The sequence below is a fragment of the Vicugna pacos genome, chromosome 8 (assembly GCF_048564905.1).
Source record: "Vicugna pacos chromosome 8, VicPac4, whole genome shotgun sequence".
NCBI lineage: Eukaryota > Metazoa > Chordata > Mammalia > Artiodactyla > Camelidae > Vicugna > Vicugna pacos.
This window is the reverse complement of record NC_132994.1, coordinates 49,137,600-49,155,325: the sequence shown is the minus strand read 5'-3', so window position 1 is coordinate 49,155,325 and position 17,726 is coordinate 49,137,600. Positions and strand designations below refer to the sequence as shown.

Here is a 17,726-nt window from a genome sequence, read left to right as displayed (position 1 = left end):
CCCACAACAGCCACCCCCCAAAAGTGTCCTCATTTTGTTTCACCCTTATTCACACTGAAAATACCATTTGACATAATGAAATCCATTTAATACGCTCATAGTTAAGATACATCATATTTAGTCAAATAAAAATGACATGTATAACATTAAAAGTTTCAGATTCTACAAGGCTTAGAGCATCTTGTAATAGGTTTGTGCTTCCTTTTCCTATGTGTATGCATATGCTAATGTATAAATACGACTTCCTTTGCTAAAAGATAGGGATACTCTAACTACAGATAATGAATCAAAGAATCACAAACTGCCTCAATATAATTTGAATGAGGTCCAAGCTGGCAGAGTATTAATGCTCTACAATCTTGCATCAGAGTGCTTGTGCTTTAGACATGCCCAGGGAACCTAAATTTTTTAATACATAAATGGATTTTAAATAGAACTCAAAATAGAATGAAATGTCTGGCCAGCATGGAACATGGTAGGAGGTGCTGCAGGAATTATACTGCATTTTATGATTTCCCAGGGGGGCAGTAAGAGGTTTAATTTATAAAAGTTTTCAAGGTTTTACATACAAGGTAGAATATAAAGTCCAACTACTATCATCTAATTTTTCAACCTGCAATTATCATCACAAATAAAAGGATGAAAGGATAAGAATCCAATGGAAGTTTAAAAAATTCCTCTTTGTAGTTTCAGTATATATAGACAATGATGTGGAAGGTGTTAGTCAATATACTAGAAGGCTCTTGATTAACTCTTCTAAAACATTAGTAGTGGAACTACTTTCACTTTTAGATTTGAGGCTCAGTTGGGTCAAGAAGCTCTTTATACATACACACCACACAAATGTATACTCACATACTTTTTAAAATATTGCTTTTGAATTACTAAGGTCAACTGCTTGAGACGTCGGCTGTCTAGACTGCTTTAGATGTTGTCTAGTCTGGACTTTACTGGATTTGATAGTATCACTGCTATTTCCACATATCACAGAACACTATAATAATAAGGGACTCGATCTACATTATGGTCACGTTTCAACATCTTAAGAATTAATATATCACCAGCACTAGTTTCTCTTACTACACAGAAAATGTATATTATAATTTGAACTAAAATTTATTTCTTGCTTTATCATTATCTTATTTATATTATCAAAAGGTAGTAACTTACATAAATGTTCATACCCTCAACTTTACCAACTCGTGTATGCTCAGAGCATCTAATTTTTTGAAAATAACTGTATACTGATACATTCTCCTTTTTACATTCTGGATGATCAAGATACTATTCATTGCCTTGAGTTCCACTTACCTAATTAATTTATACAATAGTGTGTAAAAGTCCTCATTAACACACTCAGTACCAATTATATGAGTCCTCCAACATTAAGACATCAAGAATTTTACATGATAAGAAATAACTCAAAAATGTTATCATCAAGACTATGCAATTAACCTCCCTGGCTTCCTTTTAATATATGAAATATGCCAAACTCCTCCCTTCTTAGGGCCTTCATGTATTCTTTTGTCTTTGCATGGAATGAGCTTATGCTCAACACTTTTAGGGACTAGATCCTGGTCACATCCATCAGCTTTCAGTTCAGTAAGTATCTCTTCTTGGTGTGGCCACCCCCAGGGCACCTAGCTAGGTTTCAGAACTTCTTACAGCAGAGCATTTTTTCCATAGCACCATGATAGTAGCATTTTAGAATTATTACTTATGTGTTGGCATACCTACTTATTGGCTACTTCCCTGACAAAAAGTTAAGCTCTAAGAGGACAGGAACTTGGTCTGTTTTGCTCATCACTTTATAACCAGCTTCCAGTATGATGCCTCAATTACAGCAAATATTGAATGACTTGTTAAATATACAACTAAACAACAATTTTCTGACTAATCTTGCCAACCTTATTACCATTCACACTGCCTCCTTATTGCCTGCCTTTCTAGGAACACTCCCAGAAAAAGCTTTGTTCATACTATTGCTCCCTAACTCCTCTCCAATTATCCAAAATAAATCCAGCCCTCAAGGTGATTCAGTTCAAACCTCACTTTCTCTGTGAAGCCATCCCATAGTATTTTTTTCATCCTATAGTATTTTGACACTTACTCTTCTTCCTTAGATTTCAAAAAATAACTATCGTTACTATTATTTATGACTGCTGTGGGTAATTATTTTGTTAGGTGTTTCACCATCTACTCTCAATCCCTGAGGGCTAGAGCTACGTCTTATCTCTTTTTAGTCTTCTGAGTGCCAGGAATAGTGCCTGGCAAACTGTAGTGGGGGGTCAAAGATGTTGGGTGATTGGCTGATAGAATGATAATTAAACAAACTATCCCTTTGAAGTTCTAGAGCCTGTTGGGAGGGAAAAACCATCTCTCTCCATATGCCTTCCCAATACCATTCAAACTGGCCATATGCCTGGTGTTTTGCTTGCCAGCAAATGTGGATGGCTGGGCATTTTTCTGGGCATTTTTCAGAGCCTCATAGGACGCTGCTACTCAAGAGCTATAGCTAAACAGTGCTTGGGAGGAGAGCCAGGTCGGAGAGCCTCCAGCCCGAATCATGTGCATTCCAGTCACTGGCCTCCTGGCAATTCAAAATGAGCCTGCAATTGCACGCCCAATACCACACTGGGGAGGGTGGATGGAGGAAGGGATCAGGGATGGGCAGAAATCTTTATGGCCAGCACTGTGTTGTCTAAGGAAGAAGATAGTCTTCCCTCTGCACAGTTTCTCTCTTGGCTGCACTCCAGGAGAGGAGGGGATGTGAGGTTCCTGGCATCACAAGGCGTTGACTTATGGTAGTAGCACTCCAAAAGGTGGGTTACACAGTCAGGCTCAGTTGTACCCCAGATTGATATGTGTGTTCAGAAGGGCCCACAACACTCTCTTGTGTTTTGTTTACTCTTCCTGCCTTTAGAGATACACAGAGGGCATGATCTCTGTTTTTACATAAAACTGGTGAGAATGAAAGCATGAAGAGGTTAAATGACTTACCTGAACTCACACATACAGGGAATAGGGGACAAAACACTCATCTTCTGTCTCACAGTGTTATATATTTTCTGTATCAAACACTAGCTTATGTTTCACTAACATCCAGGAGGACTAGGAAGATACATGAAAAAGGTAAGCATTCTGGGTGGAAGGAGGGACACTGCTCCAGTTTTTGTAGTCTTTTAAGTGCATAAGCTTTAGGTTTTAGTAAATTTACTTATTTAAAATCCATGTCAGAACACGACATAGATACATTAAAAAATCATGTCTCATTACACAGTAATTAAGTTGAGGAGTCACCTTGTCAAAATCATCCATGAGAGACTCCATAAAGGAAGCCAATGACAAATACACTGTCACCTGTGGGGAGGGATGACAGACTGTAAAAAGCAAAATTTACAAGAATCAGTTTCACCCAGGACAGGCTATTGATAATGATACAGATGAATGCTAAATACTACATGATAGGAGCTATCTGTCTGATTCAGTTTGGGTCTTCCTGCATTTTACTAAATTACCATCCCCATGTCCTAGCTTCCTTCTTACTCACTATTATCTTGTCCTTTGAGTATTTGACAAATGTCTTCTCATTTATCCTAATATATGGTAAATCTTGCTTTCATTCTCCGTCTTAGATTTTCTCTTACCTCTGTTCTACAGTCTTTCCAGTGTTCTTTTGTAGACGATACCTCATATAGATAAGAGTTTGCATGTATCTCTCCTACTTTTGATTATACCTTATTTTTTACATTCAAGATCACTCAAGCAGGTATTTTTCCTTTTATTTTTAAAATTTTCCTTTTTTTTTTCAGAGTATTTATATCCAGGCAGCATGTATTACCATTAGGCACTCATTCATTTACTTCTGAACAATGTAGGTGTTGCTTTCTTGTTTTAGCTCAGGCAGTTCTCACTGTGCCTCTTGAAATCTGCACATAATTTTCTTGGCTGGATATTACTAGTGTCTTTCATTTTCTGCCTTCTTTATGTTAAAACTAGAATCTAATGGAGCAAATCTAACTACTGAATAGACAACACTGCTCAGATGGCAACGACCTTTGCATTTGCAAACTTAAATGGTTTCCTGTTAAAATTAAATTTCAGATGTAATAATTTATATGATATTCTCAAGGGTCATCTTCAAACATTACCGGTTCTGCATATCTAAGTGTCAGAGAAGTACTCCTCAGGTGGGCCACTAGGACAGATCACACTTGAGGAAAGGAACAGGGAGCAGACACCTGACCCCATGGAATGATAAAGTCAGTTCCATGTGAAGTTTCTCCCTAAGTATTTCAAGTGTCAGTTTTGAAAGTTTCAAATAAACAAGTTTATTTGTTATACATTATTTCTCCCTTTTAAAAAATGTAACAGCATAAATAAAAAATATTGTTGCAGCTTAAACCTTTTAAAACTTATAAACAAGGCATTGTAAAACACACACACACACACACACACACACATATAGTAGGCGTTTAAATCATTTAAAAACTAGTTTTGCCATTTTGGAAACGCCTCTTCTTCATTTAAATTTGATTTTCAATATGCAGTAAAAGACAAGGAAAATAAAGCTAAATATTGATATTTTATATAGTTCAGTCTATTACATAGCATTCATCCCTTACAGAATATAAACATTTGACAGATGTTTATCAAAGAAAGCAAAATATTCAACTCAATATAATTATAAATAAATGCCTGATTTTAGTACATTTTAGAGAAATTCAAAATCAATACTTACTGTGGGTTTTTCTACCTTTCATCTGCTTTTATGCTATTATTTAAATTATGCACAATTAATTAATAAAACCAATATTGACTCAACACCAACTATGTGCATGACATTGGTGACACTATGGTAAGGGGAAAACACACGTCCTCACCTTCTGGAGCTTATAGTCTGGTGGGGGCAAGGGGTATTTGTTTAATGATCATGAAGATAAATTTATAGTCACAAAGTGAAGTAAAAGCACAGTGGTATATGACAGTTATAAGAGGAATCACATCACACCTAGAATGTCACAGAAAACTTAAGGTAGACTTTTATGAGCTGAGGCTTAGAAGGTAAACTGGAATTAAGAGATGTTAACAAGATATAGGAGGAAGTGATTTACTACAAAGGTAAAGGAAAATGTGTGGAAAAGCTCTGTGGTGGGATGAGGTAACTGAAGGATACTATGGCTGGAATGCAGATGGCCAGGGTCAAAGTGGTGAGAGATGTGGCCAGCCGGAAGGGTTTGGACTTTATTTGAAGAACAATGAGAAGCCAGGGGGAAGAGTTTAAGTACTAGTGTGTCACGTTCAAATCTGCAACAGCAAAAGTGCATTCTGGCTGGAACCGAGCAGGACCTTATAGGGCCTTCCCAGGACTGATCCCCTGACTCAGATGTCCTCCACCTGCCTCTTGTCTGTAGAAAAACTTTCTCCTAGGCTTCCCCGAGTTCCAAAAAGTACATTTAATCAAAGAAGTGAGAAAATTCAGGAAAAAAAAGGAAACAGTCAAGCAAGTAATAATAATAGTAATAGTTTAGCCATTAAACAAAGTCAAGGACCTTTAGTTCCTTCTCAAGGGCTATAGATAATATTCTGAGCCATATCCTTTGAGCTGTTTTGCAGATATTGAAACCCCCACCAGGTGGAAGAACTGTTTGCTGCCTTCAAGCATGAAGACCCTAGACTGGTTGGAACCAGAAGGTTGATGATGTTGATTCCCAATTACCTCACCACCAACCAATCAGAAGAATGTCCATGAGCTGATCACACACCACACAATCCCCCTCCTTAATCTTGTCTTTAAAAACCTTTCCATGAAAGCCTTTAGGGAGTTTGGGTCTTTTAAGCACTCACTGCCCTGGACTCCTTGCCTGGTGCCCTACAACAAACGCTGCACTTTCCTTCACCACAACCTAGTGTTAGCAGATTGGCTTTACTGTGTGCCAGCAAGTGAATGCAAGTTTGGTTTGGTAACAAGGCTATACCTTGGAGAACAATAGGAAGGAAAATAAGAGTGAAAGCAGAGGGCTAGCTAGAAAGCTAATGTGGCAATCCCAAACTAGGAGTCTAAATGAGAGGAGGGTAGTAAAGATGACATTAATACACAGAGGTGGAACCAACTGTTTTTGGCAATGCTTTAAATAAGTGGGAGGATGATGAGGAAGAAAGTGGTATCAAGGAGGATTTCTAGATTCTGGCTTATATGTTCAGTGCATCAGGGTCCAGACAGTCAGGGCATGAGTTGGGGGCAGATGAGGTTAAGGAATTAAGCAGGAATCAGACCATGAGGAGAGAGCATCACATGTCATATTGAACAAAACGGAGAATTTGAAGGAGGAGTTACAATGATCCTCTGCTGGGATTAAACTGCCCCAGTAGGCTTTTCAATAAATCAGTTCCTTGCAGATGACACCTATAAGTTCCCAGCATCATCTGCAGGAGTCTTACAAGCTCCTGGTGTCTTGCAAGCTGAGTGAATAGCTTTGGAGGCTTCGGAGGCAGTTTGATGATTTGGGGTATGGTGCCAACTCATTAGATACAACACCAAAGTAATTGATGAAAGAAATAACTGATAAGCTGGGCTTCATTAAAATTAAAAACTTCTGTACTGTGAAAGATACTGTCAAGAGAATGAGAAGATAGTCACAGACTGTGGGAAAACATTTGCAAGACATATCTAATAAAAGATTGTTATTCAAAATACACAAAGAACACTTAATAATTAAAAAAATTTGAAAAATGGAAAAAGACTTGTCTTAGTCCATTCTGGCTGCTATAATAAAACAGCACACACCAGGTGTCTTAAAAACAACAGAAATTTATTTCTCACAGTTCTGGAGATCGGGAAGTGCAAGATCACTTCCCCGGGAGATTTGGTGTCCAGTGAAGGCCTACTTTCTGGTTCAGAGACTGTCTTTCCACCATGTGTTTACATGGCAAGGAAGGGATAAAGGATCTCTCTGGAGTCCCTTTTATAAGGGCACTAATTCCATTCATGGGAGATCTGCCTTCATGACCTAATCACCTCCCCAAAGTCTCATCTCTTAATATCATCACATTGGGGATTAGGATTTCAAAATAGGAATTTTGGAGGGGACACAAACATCCAGCTCCTAGCAGACCTGAGCAGACATATCACCAAAGAAGATATACAAATGGCAAATAAACATATAAAAACACTCAACATCGTATGTTATTAGGGAATTGTAAATCAAAACAAGAATGATATACTACAACATACCTATTAGAAAGGCCAAAATTCAAAACACTGACAACACCAAATGCTGGCAAGCATGTGCAGCAATAGGAACTCCTATTCATTGCTGCTGGGACTGCAAAATGGTACAGCCACTGGGGAAGACAGTTTGGTGATTTCTTACCAAACTAAACTTACTCTTAGCATATGATCCAGCAATTGTCCTCTTCGGTTTTTACACAAATAAATTGAAAACTTATGTACCTGGATGTTTATAGCAACTTTCTTCATATTGCCAAAGCTTAGAAGCAACCAAGGTGTCCTTCAGTAGGTGAACAGATACATAAACTATGGTACATACAGAAAATAGAATATTACTCAGCACTAAAAAGAAATGAGCTATCAAGTCATCAAAAGACATGGAGGAGACTTAAACGTATATTACTAAGTGAAAGAAGCCAATATGAAAGGCTCCATACTGCATGATTCCAACTACACGATATCTGAAAAAGGCAGAACTATAGAGACAGTTAAAAGATCAGTGGTTGCCAGAGGTTAAGGAAGAGGGAGGGATGAATAGGCAGTGCATGGTGGATTTTTAGGGCAGCGAAACTACTCTAAATGATACTACAATGCTGAAGACATGTGAAACATTTGCCAAAACCCGTAGAATGTACAACACCAAGAGTGAACCCTAAAGTAAACTAAGGACTTTGAGTGATAATGATTTTTTGATGTAGGTTCACCTATTGTAACAAATGTATCACACTGATGGGAGATGTTGATAATGGGGGAGGCTGTGCTGTGCAGGGTGCATATAAGAAATCTCAGTATTTTCTAATCAATTTTGATCTAAGTTCCCAAAAATACAAAATCCATTTAAACATATTTAGTGTGGGAGAGTCTGCTGGAAAGATGAAAGGATGCAGACTAAAAAATAATGAAGATCTGACTCTCTTAGGGACATATTTCTTGTGTCTCTAGGCTCAGATCATTCAATTGCATTCGCCTCACTGAGGGCAATGGTAGTGTCAGTTTTGCTTATACCTCTTTCTCCAGTGTCTGTCATTCTGTCGTAGCACCTAGAACATGTTCAATGCCCAGTAAGTATTAATTAAATGAATGAATAAGTGAAATGTCACTGTGGAATTTCCTAATTACCCTTAGCAAGATTAAATTATTCCATTTGTCTGTATTTCTCAGGTACATTTCTTTATTTCATGTTGTACTGTCAAGTTACTTGCACTTGTCCCATATTACCCTCCTCACACCTAAATGTTTATGTATACACACACACACACACACACACACACACACACTCTAAACTGCAAGCTTCTTGAAGACAGACTGAGCCTCATTTATATCTTTCATCTGCCACCACTTGCTTGGGCTTTGTATGTGGTGAACATTCATATGTGCTTGTCGAATTGAGTTAAAGTAAAGTTTGCCATGATCCGTTCAAAAGTTCTTACTTAGTTGTACTCACATAACAAATATAAAATTTTTAATTATTAAATTTATATTTTATAAATATAGTAATTAATCTCATTAACGTCTAATGACATTTGGCAAGAAACTCTCTTCTGCATTGGTACAATCCACATTGCTGGTAGAAGATTCTGGAAAAGTGTTTAGTATGCTATTTGTAACAGCAGGGCCATTGTTTAGCATTTATGTGCTCAGACTCCCATTTCATTTGCCTCTGGAAATTTTCCTAAGCCAGCAGGAGGTTAGGTGGAAATAGTACTGGGCCAGTGGGAACCTGGAAATTGGGTCCTGCTCTGGTCCTTGAATTTGGTGAATTATATGGCCATTGTTAATTCATTTCACTATCATGGCCTGAGGGGCTTCTTCTTTTAAAAAATGGACTAGATAATCTGTAAGAACCTCCTAGTGCTGATATTCATTGTCATTTAAAACTCTTTAATAATCAAATTGGATTCCTAAATTACAGGCCAGTTTTCCAGTTCATGCATTTTTCTGGCCACAAGATGGCGGCCTTTATGCTGTTTTCTTCAGTCTCTACCAGCAGAAAGAACCTTAACCCTCCTGTAGTTGTGAACATTTAAAACTCCCACAGTGAACTATATTCAATATCTTGCAGTAACTTATGGTGAAAAAGAATATAAAAACAAATATATGTATGTTCATATATGACTGAAGCATCATTCTGTACACCAGAAATTAACACAACATTGTGAACTGACTACACTTCAATAAATATATATATATATATATATATATATATATATATATATATATATATATATTAAAAAAAACCCCAAATCTCCCAATGCCTTCAAAAGTTTGATAAATGCAACACAGACTTTACATTCTGACTCTAGAAAGTATCTCAAATGCTTTGGATTTTCATGATAAAGAAGATTTCTTCTTTTGTGGGCAAATACCGATTTAGACAATATTTCTATACAAATGCAAAAATCCCACGATGAGATCAAAGAGACTACAATACAAGTATTTTCATTTTTTTTCTTACATAGCCAAAGACAGTGCTTTTGGAATCTGGAGTCAATAAAAACTCTACCATGGAGGCTACTGGATAGAGTACTTAAAATATACTATCACTCTGATATTTTTAGCCATGGTCCTTGACACTCTCCAAGTCTGTATTCCAATTCTCACACTATTGGGTTCTCTGATTTTATTTGAGGCAGAAGTATCAAGCCAAAAATACATCTATTTCATGCACCCAATGGGGATTTAGGAAGAACAAGATTTGCATTTTAGAAATTTGTGGTACTTTTCCTTAATTGTGTACAATCTATCTGCTTTCAGAAGAGGCATGATTTTGCCAACTTACCCTGGTCAGAAGTTCATTCATTTCTGTCACCAGCGTGTTCAGGTTGCCTTCTGCCAACTGAATGAGCCTCTCTGGGGCCCGCTGAGGTGAGAGCAAATGCTGAAAAAGATTTCATTCCATGTGCCTTTTAGTAAATGGTCTTGCAGTGATCATAGGGTTGAACATTTAACAGAACACCTTTTTCCTTTACACACAAAGACCTTAGCCTTCTCACATTCAGAGAAAAGAGTGAGAAACTATTTCACCCGGGCACTTAACACACAAAGCACTGTGTAGAATAATCTGGCAAATAATACGAACTGCTGTAATCTACTGAGACATTGCAATGTGCCAGGCCTTTTTGCTTTTTGTTTTGTTTTGTTTTCATTCAGCCCTTACAACAGTTCTATGAGGTAAATGCTATTGTATATAGGGAACTGTGGCTTAAAGGACTTAAAAACTTACATAAGATCACACAGCCAGGAAGGGACAGAGTCAAGATGAAGTCTGATTCTTTACGGCTCCCACTTCAGTCAACAGAGATACGGGTTACAGGTTTCATACCTCTTTTTCAGAGGACAGGAGCCCCGACAGAGGGTCCTGGCTGGGCTCTAACTAACTGGCGTGGCATCCATGTTGTAGTAGTGGGCCTGGCACTCACAGCGAGGCCATCTTCTTCTTCTATTGAACATAATCAGTCTCACAGAACACTAATATTAGACAGACAGCATCACTGTGACAGTGATGAATGGAACAAAAAATGAGACCACTCCATAATCTTGCCTAAACACAGACAAAATCCTAGTCTCTGTGCAGACCACAGAAGTACCCCCAAATCCCACTTTCTCGCTAATATGAATGGCCACTGCCTCCTTCCAAATCATAGGTTTAGTCTCCCTTTTGCTTCCCTCCTAGGTAAGATTCATTAGAATACTCAATTATAGAATTAGTCCCACTTCCGAACAGCACCCAATCCAACACAAACCCCTGCTTCCCTGAAACTTCCCCCCAATTCCCTAGCACAAACCCCAATACTGTAAGTTATTCCTACTGTCCTGTTACTGAGACACCCCCAAATACTCCATGGTGTGCTTTGTCCCTTGTCGCAACAAGTTAATAAACCCAACTTTTTTCTGTCACATGTGTGTTCCTGGTGGTTTCTGGCTAGAACCCAGGGAGGACTAAAGCAGTTAAAGGAACTGAACAAAGAGGGTGAATAACTTACTGACGGATTTAGAATATCAAAATGGGATCCGAAGTATCCAGATGTTCAATGAGTTATGGAAGATGAACACAAACACAGAATCCATAAAGACTGGAATTTAAGGCAAATCAAGGTCATTTTGCTCAACATCTAGCCATAAGGAAACTGGTGACTGGACCTATTGGCTTAGTTGATGCCCACAGATTAGAACTTCTTTCAGAGGGCTCTTCAGTACTTCATCCATAGCTTAGGGATTATTTTAAAATTTTTTTACATCCTACTGAAGTATTTGGTTCTCTAGTTTAATTTTCTTTCTTTGTATTCCTTCCATATAGAAGGAAAATAACTGGTCAGCATTTTCTTTATTAGAACTCTTCACAATCCTGAATGCTGGGCCCATGAAGTAAACTCAGGTTCCTCTGCCTGGCTTTCAAGGTTGTCCTTCCTGTTACCGAGCCCCACTTAAGTCTCCAGCCTTATCTTCCACTAGCAGACCTGACTTCTAACATCTGCTGGACAGGCCTCGTTCATCTACATCCTTGCCTGTGCTCACATGGCTCTCTAGATTCAGTGGCCAGAGTATGACTGGATGGGCTAGGGGTCAAGCAGACCTCACCACTGGTGGCCTGGGTCCTTCTCTCTCTGAGCTGTGCAAAGGTAGTTTCATTCTCACAGGCCCTGAAGTTACACTGCCTCCTTTCAAATCCCAGCTCTGTATCTAGTAGCCATGTGACTTTGTGTCTCACATGTAACTTCCCTGTGCCTCAGTGTCCCTACCTGACTACCTGAGGGAAATGCAGATAATACAGTACTCCTTTCCTAGTTCTTGGAGTTGCTGTAAAATTTATGAATGATAATTCATGTCAGACTTGAATCAATTGCCTAGCACAGAGATACTCATCAATAAATGTTAGTTATTCTTGCTATAATTATGACTGATTTCTTCTTCCAGTAAATAGGGATAATAATACTGACTTTAAAGGCTATGGTCCCAATTAAAGTATAAACTCTCTAAAAGAGTGTCTGCCAGTGTCTAGTGTAAATCTTAGATTTCTACCCCGTGTCCTCACAAACAATTTTCTGTCTATTAAAATTATTTCTATTCTTCAAGTTCTAACACAAATTACACCTTCAATGCATTCCCTGGTTGCTCTGAATCTTACCTGTTTCTCCAATATTTGTACGTTATTGTGTATAAAATTTTCACAAAGCATATGGTAATTACACATTGTTGTTAATTATTTATTATTGTTTACTTATTTTTTTAACCACATAGACTCTAAGCTATAGAGCAGTGACTACATTACAGGGGTCATGAAACCCCCAGGAAACCAAGTGCAATACAGGGGAATTCCAGAATTTCTCAATAAATATCTGATAATTGACCAATAGTGTATAAGCAGTCACTCTTCATCTTTTTAAAAAATCAAGAGAAACAACCCCAATTTCCTTAACATTTCCTCCTTATCCCACTAACTACTGAAAGCTTTCACAATGTCTTAGAATAGTGTTTCTCAGATAAGCTCTTGTTGAAGTACATTCAAAAGGCTACTCATTTTCTAGTACAAAATTTTAACCTTGTGTTTTCATTTTGACAGTAAACTTAAATGTTAACGTAAGCATTTCTGGAACCCAGGCTGGGCACCTGGGAGAGGAACACAGCCTGATCTCAGCACCTACATTTGCTTGCCTATTTGATCATAAAGCAGATTGAGCACATAAATCATGTGCACTTGTCAAGTGATGTCAAATGTCATTTGAGGACCCCTCATAAAGGGCTCTGTAGTTCAAATTGTGGAAAGGTGGGAGAACTCAGTTACATGTCACATGCTGACAGAAGAACCTGGTGGTAGCAGTCAGTATCCTATTCTTGTTGTAAGTAGTAACTGGCTTTCAGCAAAAATCATCTGCTATTTTATATTAATGTTTTTAATTTGAATTTTATTGGGTTTTTAAGCTTCTGTAAGGATTAATTTGTTTTTATTTTATAGAGCTATTAAGTACAAGGAGTTCATATCTGATTTTATGTTTGTACATATTTAAGGAACATAATAAAATTGATTTAGGCCAAACACTGAGGGTACGTAAGCCTCTTTTCCCTTAAAAGCAATCTGTAAAGTATAGTTCTCAAGTTTGAAAAACACTGGTTTAGAAAGTCTGAATTTCCCTAATGGCTGCTTGCCTTGATTTGGGAAAATGGGAAGAGGATTTACCAACTACACAATTACCCCTTGGGAAGCTTCTGTCATCTTTCTGCTGGCTCCTGCTGTTTCTGCTCCAACCTACCTTGAGTTCCTGAGTCATATTTTCAAGACCGTACAGAATTTTATATGGAGCAGGCAGTGGGCCAGTGAGGTTGATGCTCATGGCCATCTGTTCCAGGCGAGCCAAGTCACCGAGAAGAAGGCCGGTGCATTCATCTCCACAAACTGTGAAAGGGAAACGACAAAGAATATTTACTTCTGCCAAGCATCCCAGGCAGATGTTCAAAGATTTCAGCTATGAAATATTTTATGGCCCAAGTATAATTCCGTGAAAGATTGTTTCTCATCTCCGATAATTAACACTTTCTAATGGATGACAGTTGAAAAAAGATGAAAAGAACAACAAAAGAGCAGACATACCTGTCGCCCAGACCTGAAACATGGAGGGTGATACAAACTGAAGGACAACAGAGAATGAGCAGACGGATTTTGAGGGGAAATAAGTGTATTGCCTAAGTATGAAAGGAGAGGTCAGACATGGAATATAACATTATAAATGCCCCAATCTAGAGGAAATTTGTAATTGGGAATAAAATATGCTTCAGAATCTAAAAATGTGTACAAGTGCACACTGTTCCATTAGGTTGCACTGTGAAGTGTCTGTAACAATTGGGTCTCCACATTCTTCATGGATTGCATACTCAAAACTGTACAACTCTTTAGCTGGACATTTATTGAGAAGAGTTTTTTTTTTTTAAATCAAAGGAACTCTTCTTTTTATAATTTGTGTTTTTTTCCTCATGGTGAAATTGATTTCTGTATTTATTTACTTGGTCAGTTAGTCATGTGTTTGCCAACTCCTCCTCTGTAGCCATTCAGCATATTATCACCCATGATCAGATGCAGTCCCACAAATTCCAACTCTGATGATTAACCTAACCCACTCTTATGGATAAATCATTACAAAAGCCAGGAAAACTTTATTCTTTAAGTAGCCAAAAGTGCTAGTGTTCCACCTAAATTTTTTTCGATGAATACAGAGATTATTCAAATTTGGGGGAGCCAGAAGGGGAATGGATGGTAGGAGAGGTGGTAGAGAGAAAGAGTGGTTTCTTCACTATCATACTGATCTCATAAATAATACAGTTTCTAAAATTAGAATGTATTGATTCTTTTGGAGGCTTTTTTAAAATATACTTACTCAGTTTGAATTTTTAGTTCAATTTTTTTTTACTTTTACATCAGAGTAATGAGATGTAGTTTCTCCATGCCAAGAAGCATGTGCTACCATATTTAAGATATGCATTCATATACAGTTACAATTTCTAGCTTATACTTTGCAGGTAGAGGTATCAAAACTACATGCATGTTAGGGGAGAGCAAAATACATAACATGAAAAGTACTGAGATTTGGAGCAGCGTTGGCTCATGCCCAAACTGGCAAGAATTCAATTAGTTCTCTAAACAGCACTCCTTTGAGCTGCCTAATGGAAAGAAAACCATTTACTGAAGCTTGTAAACAAAGAAAAGCAGTACAGAAGGTGAGTTTTTGATAGGACAGCAGTTAGAGGTGAGTTACAATGTTCCTCTACTGGGATTAAACTGCCCCAGTAGGGTTTTTAATAAATTAGTTCCTTGCAGGTGACACCTATAAGTTTCCAGCATCATCTGCAGGAGTCTTACAAGCTCCTGGTGTCTTGCAAGCTGAGTGAACAGCTTTGGAGGCTTTGGAGGCAGGAGCTGAAGTCTAAAACTCAAACTGGATCTCCTCCTTTTCTAACCAGAATGAAAGAGAATTTGCTCTGCATGGAAACTAAATGAAGAGAGAGAGAGAGAGAGAGACAGACAGAAAACCCTGTGGCTTCATACCCTCAGCTCAAAGCAAGTGCTTGAGAAATTTCAACAGACCTGCCTACATGAAACAATTGTAGAGAACACAATTAGGTACCAAACTGACTATGTCTGAACATCAAGACACAGTCTGGTTCTCAAACTTTAGTGGGTTTCAGAATCATCTGAAGGGCTTTCCTAAATCAAAGAAGTCTGGGCTGTACCCTCAGTGTTTTGGATTTAAGAGGTGACTGAATCAGCTGGTTTCTGATTCTTTGACAGAGAATGTGCTTTTCTAACACACTCTCAGGTGAATATTAACACATTGGTCTGTGTACCACACTTTGAAGATCTACTAGATCAGCAGCACTGGCATCACCAGGGGGCTTATTAGAAATGCATAATCTTGAACAACTATATGGAAACAAACTGGACAACCTAGAAGAAACAGACAAGTTTATGGAAACATACAGTCCACTGAGACAGAATCAAGAAGAAATTGACCACTTGAACAGACTGATCACTAAAAATGAAACAGAATCAACAATAAAAACAAACCTCCCTACAAACAAAATTTCAGGACCAGATCACTTCACTGGAGAATTTTACCAAACATACAAAGAACTCATGCCAATCCTTCTCAAACTGTTGCAAAACATTGAAAGGAGTAAATACTCCCAAATTCATTCTATGAAGCCACCATCACCCTGATACAAAATCTGGCAAAGATGCTACCAAAAAAGAAAATTACAGGCCAATATCACTGACAAACACAGATGCAAAAATCCTCAACAAAATATTAGCAAACAGAATCCAACAACACATAAAGAAGATCATAAACCATGATGAAGGTGATTTCATCACAGGGACACAAGGATGGTTCAAAATACTCAAATCAATCAATGTGATATACCACATCAACAAAAGACAGGACAAAAATCACAAGATCATCTCAACAGATGCAGAAAAAGTATCTGATAAAATTCAAAACCCATTTATGATTAAAAAAAAACTCTTACCAAAGTGAGTATAGAGGGAACATATCTCAACATAATAAAAGCTATTATGACAAACTTACAGCCAACATTAAGACTCAACATTGAAGAGCTGAAAGCCTTCTCACTAAAATCTGGAACAAGACAAGGATGCCCACTCCCACCACTTCTATTCAGCATAGTATTGGAAGTCCTAGTCACAGCAATCAGGCAAGAAAAAGAAATACAAAGGATCCAAATTGGAAGAGAAGAAGTAAACTTGTAACTATATGCAGATGACACAATACTATATATAGAAAACCCTAAAAGCACCACACAAAAACTATTAGAACTGATAAAAGAATTTGGCAAGGTAGCAGGATACAAGACTAATATACAGAAATCAGTTGCATTTCTTCACACTAACAAAATATCAGAAAAAGAGAGTAAAGAAACATTTAAAACTGCACCCAAAACAATAAAATACTTAGGAATAATCTGATCAACTTGATGAAAGACTTACACACGGAGAATTACAAAACATTGATTAAGGAAATTAAAGAAGACTTAAAGAAATGGAAAGATATCCCAAGCTCTTGGACTAGAAAGATCAATATTGTTAAAATGGCCATACTACCCAAGGCAATCTACATTTGTAATGTGATCCCTATCAAATTACCCAGAAAAGCTTTTCCTAAAATTTATATGGAATCATATAATTGACCTAGAATTGTCAAAGCAAAACTGAAGGGGAAAAAAAAAAGCTGGAGGAATAATCCTCCCAGACTTCAGACATACTACAGGGCTACAGTAATCAAAACAGCCTGGTAATTGGCACAAAAACAGACATATGGATGAATGGAACAGAATAGAGAGTCCAGAAATAAATGCATCAATCTATGGTCAATAATCTTTGACAAAAGAGGCAAGAATATACAATGGAGAACAGACAGTCTCTTCAGAAAATGATGCTGGGAAAACTGGACAGCAGCATATAAATCAGTGAAGTTAGAACACTCCCTCACACCATACACAAAGAAACTCAAAATGGCTTAAAGACTTAAATATAAGACAGGACACAATAAACCTTCGAAAGAAAACATAGGCAAAACATTCTCTGAAAAATTTTAGCAATGTTCTCCTAAGGTAGCCTACCCAGGCAATAGAAATAAAAGGAAAAATAAACAAATGAGACCTAATTAAACTTACAAGCTTTTGCACAGAAAAGGAAACCATAAGTAAAACAAAAAGACAATCTGTGGAATGGGAGAAAATATTTGCAAATGATGTGACTGACAAAGGCTTAATTTCCAGAATATATAAACAGCTCATACAACTTAATAACAAAAAACCTAATCCAAAAATGGGCAGAAGACCTAAACAAGCAATTCTCCAAAAAAGACATACAAATGGCCTATAGGCACATGAAAAAATGCTAATATTGTTAATTATCAGAGAAATTCAGATCAAAACTACAATGAGATATCACTTCACACCTGTCAGAATGGCCATCATTCAAAAGTCC

At 37.6% G+C, this 17,726-nt stretch overlaps 1 protein-coding gene and 1 long non-coding RNA gene across 3 annotated transcripts in view; one reads left to right on the top strand and one right to left on the bottom strand.

Annotated features, from left to right (window-relative positions):
• LAMA2 (laminin subunit alpha 2) overlaps window positions 1-17,726 on the bottom strand; it is a 518,385-nt gene that overhangs the window by 115,017 nt on the left and 385,642 nt on the right. Inside the window, exons 33-34 of the mRNA XM_072965855.1 lie at window positions 13,480-13,622; window positions 10,011-10,109 (exon numbers count right to left, since the gene is read on the bottom strand). Coding sequence (XP_072821956.1) covers window positions 10,011-10,109; window positions 13,480-13,622 — 242 coding nt within the window. The remainder of the gene's footprint in view (window positions 1-10,010; window positions 10,110-13,479; window positions 13,623-17,726) is intronic.
• The window catches only part of LOC116281501 (uncharacterized), a 50,719-nt gene continuing 45,972 nt past the window's right edge, over window positions 12,980-17,726 (top strand). For both annotated transcript variants that reach the window (XR_012074990.1, XR_012074991.1), the window contains exon 1: window positions 12,980-13,068. This is a non-coding gene — a long non-coding RNA (uncharacterized lncRNA). The remainder of the gene's footprint in view (window positions 13,069-17,726) is intronic.